Below are 5,873 nucleotides of genomic sequence, written 5' to 3'. Positions count from 1 at the left end.
GAGGAAGGGAGAGGGAGAGAGAGATAGAAACATCAATGATGAGAGAGAATCATCGATTGGCTGTCTCCTGCATGCCCTACACTGGGGATCGAGCCTGCAATGTGAGCATGTGCCCTTGACCGGAATTGAACCTGGGGCCTTTCAATCTGGAGGCTGACGCTCTATCCACTGAGCCAAACCAGCTAGGGCTCATTTGCTGTCTTGCTTCTCTTGACACAGAATTGCTTTTTAACTTGCTGTTACTTATTTGCTCTGTATGGCAAAATAAAGAATACAGCTACCTTATATTTATATTTGCAAGTTAAGGACTGTCCTTTTTTCAATCAGGGAACTTTTAGGCAGAGGAATTGTTTTTTACTCTGATTTCTTAATTTGGTTAATGTTTATATTTTAAAGAATAATATGGTTGTATGTACTTCCTTTAAAATTTTATATTTGGCTTCTGCTAAAGAGTTGCTTTTAACTCTTCATTTCTTCACCCAAGCCTGCATTTTAAAACATATTTGAACCAAGCATTTAAACAGTTTTAATTCCTGCTGTTTGTGTTTTTGCAATGTGCCAGGCAATGAATAGAGTTTAAAAAAATAAAAAAATAAAATGAGCCCTGGCTGGGTAGCTCAGTTTGTTGGAACATTGTCTCTTACACCAAAAGGTTGTGGATAAAATAAAATGAACATAGCCATAAACATCATCAGCAGTTTCTTCACAGCACATTTGTCTACACTGTCATTGGTTTCTGGCCATCTATTTAAATTAGAGAATCAGATTTTACTTCCAGTGTGTGTTTTAAGGGGACATACAACATGATTCTGCCCGTGTCTGGAGCTGGGCTCATGGGCAGAGGAAAAGCATTAAATTGACATAATTTCTTTCCTAAGCTTTCCTCATTTATACCATCATCTCACTATTGAAAATTTTTTTATGACAGTGCTTTCATACATTTCTTTCTTTATATTATTGTATAGATAAATTGTAATCATTTTTAAAGGTTCACACACATACAAAACCCCTAGCATCCTGAGGTTTTAGGGGCTGTGTAATGTATCACACAAACAATGACTATATGTCAGTGTGGGTATAGGTAATATTTGACAAGGAAGAAACTTGAATATTTTCAGGGAGAGGAGGTTAGGACATATTGGGCATGGCCATCCGTAAGACTGAGACAGGATCCACTGATGATCTTTTTATCCGGCTGTAGGAGAAGGTTGACAGGACAGCCTCCAGCAATCCTGATCTCCATCTGAACAGGGCAACGGTAAGACCTGTGGCTGTGGGGTGGAGGTCATCTGAAAGTCAAATAAATTTAGGTCTTAGCCTGTGAGGGTAATTGAGTATTCATAGGAACAAGGTTGGGTACAGACTGTAAGAGAAAAGTAACAGTAAAATTATTTCTAGGAAGAACTAGCTCAGTTTAACTTCAGTAGCTGGTGGGTGGAAGTTGGGTTCTTTGAAATGACTCCATCTTTGGGGTTGTGATTACCGTGGTCAGGTAAAAGGATGTTAAGGTGTTACCATCTCTTCAGGATGTTCATTGTAGCACAGGAAAAAAACAACTGGGTAGGAAAACAGTTTATTAGGTTTCTAATCCATTATGCCATTACTTCCCCCCAGCATAGTTTGTGTTAAAAATACTTATAATTGGGAGGTTTTGGGTTCCTTCTTATGCAGTTACATAAATACGAAGAGAATTATGGGGAGGCCCTGGATGGCTTCTCTCGAGCTGCAGCGCTGGATCCTGCCTGGCCGGAACCCCGACAGCGAGAGCAACAACTCCTGGAATTCCTGAATAGATTAACCAGCCTCCTTGAGAGCAAGGTAAAGATGTCTAACGGCTGAATCCTACTTCTCTATTCTGCTGTACGTCAGTAAAATAAGACTAGAATAGGCTTTGGTAGTAGTGACTCTATAGAAGTGGTAGGTGGGAGGGAAGGACTAGACCAGCCGTGGGCAAACTACGGCCCTCGGGCCGGATACGGCCCGTTTGAAATGAATAAAACTAAAAAAAAAAAAGACCGTACCCTTTTATGTAATGATGTTTACTTTGAATTTATATTAGTTCACACAAACACTCCATCCATGCTTTTGTTCCGGCCCTCCGGTCCAGTTTAAGAACCCATTGTGGCCCTCGAGTCAAAAAGTTTGCCCACCCCTGGACTAGACTCTCCAGGAGAGTGACTAGTTCCTAGCTTCTAATCTGTTTCCCCTTCCTTGGCAGGGGAAGGTGAAGACCAAAAAGTTGCAGAGCATGCTGGGAAGCTTGCGCCCAGCCCATCTAGGCCCTTGTGGTGATGGGCGCTATCAGTCAGCCTCTGGGCAGAAGGTGACCCTGGAGCTCAAGCCGCTGAGTGCACTGCAGCCTGGTGTGAACAGTGGTGCTGTGGTCCTGGGGAAGGTGGTGTTCAGCCTCACCACAGAGGAGAAAGTCCCCTTGTGAGTTTGTCTTTGCCTTTCCTCTTTTTTATCCTCTGAACTAGTACTGCCACTTCCTGGCCTTTCTCTGATAGTTGGAGACAATTAGTGGTCACAGGTCAGTGAGTTCTGCTTCCCTTCTGTGACTGTCCCATGAGCAGGTATTGTCTAGGTATGTCTGACAATCTCTGTAGATTCTGTACCATTCATTTTTCCCTGTTTCAACAGATGTTTATTGAACATCTACTATATGTGCTATAGAGAATTAAAAAAAAAGAAATGTAAAGGACTCAAGCTAAGGGTGCTTATAGTCTAGCATTGGAAATGAGTTAAGACTGTTCATTTAGAAAATTTTTAACTCTTGAAAAATTAGGGTTTTTCCAGTGCCATCACTCCTTGGTCTTTTTTTTTTTTTTTAATTTAAAAAATATTTTTATTGATCTCAGAGAGGAAGGGAGAGAGATATAGCAACATCAATGATGAAAGAGAATCACTGATCAGCGGCCTCCTGCATGCCCCACAAGAGAATAATCGAGCCCACAACACAGGCATGTGCCCTGACCGGGAATCGAACCGTGACCTCCTGGTTCATAGGTTGACACTCAAACCACTGAGTCACACAGGCCGGGCTCGCTCCTTGGCCCTTCACTCACTTCCAGGACCTTCTCTTTTGTTCCTTCCAAAGCAGTCCCTGTTCTTGTCCTTGTCATTGAGGATTTGTTTTCCTGTTTTGACCCAGTAATTTTTCATTTCTTTAAGATTCAGTCCCTTCAAGGAAACCTTTCCGGCTTTTTGATTTCAACATTTCTCCTCCAGTTCCCATGTCCAACCATTGGCTTTACTGAATTAGCACAAGGGAAAAGTTATTCTAGCACCTATCACAGTTGTACTGTAGGTGATGGTTTAACTGACTCCTGTTAGACTGCTAGCTCACATAGCTGGATTGGTGTTTTACTGATAAGCACAATGCTTGACATATAATATTCAGTAAAAGTTTGTGGAATTAAACTAAATTGGCAGTTATGGTTAGAGAGTTTGATAAAGGTTGTAGTAGTTAAACTGATAGACCAGGAATAATGTTCAAAAATGAACATTTTGAGCTAGTTCATTATTAATAACTAGAGGCCCGGTGCATGAAATTCGTGCACTTGGGGGGTCCCTCAGCCCGGCCTGCAACCTCTTGCAGTCTGGGAGCCCTCGGGGAATGCCCAACTGCCGCTGCGCTCGCTAGCTGTGAGCCCAGCTCAGGGCTTCTGGCTGAGCGGCGCTCCCCCTATGGGAGCGCAGTGACCACCGGGGACAGCTCTTGCGTTGAGCGTCTGTCCCTGGTGGTCAGTGTGCATCATAGCGACCGGTCGTTCCACTGTTTGGTCAATTTGCATATTACCCTTTTATTATATAGGATTGTCAAGTGGTCTCAGTGTGCATGTGTCCTAATTCTTGGCAGAGTGACAGATCGATGAGTCATGTGTATATATCTTAGACAAATGAGGACTCCGATGTCCATAGTGGATGATGGTACCTATCATAGGTTTTCTAGATAAGTTACTAAAAAAGCACTTGTTTATTTTATTGGTATTTAAAAACACCACTGTTTCTGTTCTTTCTTGCTCACTTTTCTTTTTTTTCTCTTCTTGAACCGGGCAGTACATTTGGCCTGGTGGACTCAGATGGCCCTTGCTGTGCAGTGATGGTGTATAACATGGTGCAGAGTTGGGGAGTGCTCATCGGGGACTCCGTAGCCATCCCTGAGCCCAGCCTTCGGCTTCACCGAATTCAGCACAAGGGGAAGGTGGGTGATGGCTAGGATTCTTCCTCACCTTATAGGCTCTGAAAGTGGGGCCAAGTTTATCTCTTAAAAAATATGTAAAGGGATGCATTCGTGTGTATGATATTATTTATATAAACATATATGTAATTTTTACTGAAAAGGAAAACTACTGGTAAACAGAAAGAATGACAAAAATGGACTGAATAGACAAAGAAATACTGTATGATATCACTTATATGTGGAATCTAAAAAAGCTGAACTTGTAGAAAACAGAATAGAATGGTGGTTACTGTCGAGTTGGGAAATTGGGGAGATGTTGTTTAAGGGTACAAACTTGCAGTAGATAAATAAGTCCTGGAAATCTAATGCACAGCACCAGTGATTATTGACAAAAATGGTATTATAAACTTTAAAGTTGCTAAGATCTTAATTGTTCCCACCACAAAATAGAAATGATAATTATGTGACTTGACAGAGGTGTTAGCTAACACCAGGATGGTCATACTACAAAATATGAATTATCAAATCAACATGTTGTATACCTTAAACTTACACAATGTTATAAGTCACTTATCTCAAAATAAATTTTAGAAGGTGGGGGTGGGAGGGTGGGATGAGAGTGATTCATTGGGGAACTTATATATAACCCATGGACACAGACAATAGACTGGTGAAGGCCTAAGGGGCAGGTACGGGGTAGAGGGGATTAATGGGGGGAAAAAACACACAAACAAAGGGGACATCTGTAATACTTCCAACAATAAAGATAAAGTAAAAAAAACAAAACAAAACAAAAACAAATTTAAAAAAATGGACTGAAATATTGTCACTTAGGTATTACTGTTAACAGTTTGGAGTGTATACCTCCAGTTCTTTTCTTTTTGATAAATATGTATACACATGTTTATATGTATAACTTTAATCATGAATAGAATATTATGTGCAAATGTTTGTGAACATTTCCTGTGTTTTTAAACTTTTACAACATTGGTCTGAATTGACACATAGAAATGGTTATGAAGATGATGATGACTTTTAAAATTTACTGAACACTTAACTGACTGCTAGACACTACTAAGTTTTATTTCCTGCACTAGTTCATTTAATCCTCATAAAAACTCCTTGAGAGTAGGTATTTAACCATTTTTTTTACCATTTAGGTCAGGGGTGGGCCTAATCATGGATATGGACAGATATAAAAATATTTACTACGGTGCCATTGACCATTTCTGGCTCACTGCCTGCTTTTTGTATGGCCTCTAAGTTAAGAATAACGTCTGTATTTGTAAATCAAAAGAAGAAGAAGAATTTGTTATACAGGAAATTCAAAAATCAGTGTTCATAAGTAAAATTTTTTGAAACAGGTCACATTCATTTGTTTACTATTGTCTGTGGCTGCTTTTGCACTAGTGTCAGAGTTGAATAGTTCTGTGACACCTCATAATGCACAGAGCCTAAGATGCTTATTATGTGGCCCGTTACAGTAAAGATTTGCTGATCACAGATCCAGATTATTTCCAACTTTTTTGCTGTTATAATATTTTTTCTTTCTTTATTGATTAAGGTATTACATATGTGTCCTTTCCCCCCATCCTCTCCCCTCCCCCCTACTCATGCCCTCACCCCCCTGTTGTCTGTGTCCATTGGTTAGGCTTATATGCATGCATGCAAGTCCTTTGGTTGATCTCTC

The 5,873-nt window shown here is 40.5% G+C and overlaps 1 protein-coding gene across 1 annotated transcript in view; it reads left to right on the top strand.

The window, feature by feature from the left end:
* TTC5 (tetratricopeptide repeat domain 5) overlaps positions 1-5,873 on the top strand; it is a 16,270-nt gene that overhangs the window by 7,891 nt on the left and 2,506 nt on the right. Inside the window, exons 6-9 of the mRNA XM_005866163.2 lie at positions 1,202-1,258; positions 1,672-1,818; positions 2,219-2,433; positions 4,060-4,204. Of these exons, the coding sequence (XP_005866225.2) occupies positions 1,202-1,258; positions 1,672-1,818; positions 2,219-2,433; positions 4,060-4,204 (564 nt within the window). The remainder of the gene's footprint in view (positions 1-1,201; positions 1,259-1,671; positions 1,819-2,218; positions 2,434-4,059; positions 4,205-5,873) is intronic.

The sequence above is a fragment of the Myotis brandtii genome, unplaced genomic scaffold (genome assembly GCF_000412655.1).
Source record: "Myotis brandtii unplaced genomic scaffold, ASM41265v1 scaffold2247, whole genome shotgun sequence".
NCBI classification, from domain to species: Eukaryota; Metazoa; Chordata; class Mammalia; order Chiroptera; family Vespertilionidae; genus Myotis; species Myotis brandtii.
Note: the sequence above shows the minus strand (reverse complement) of the source record. Positions and strands in the feature narration are given on the sequence as shown.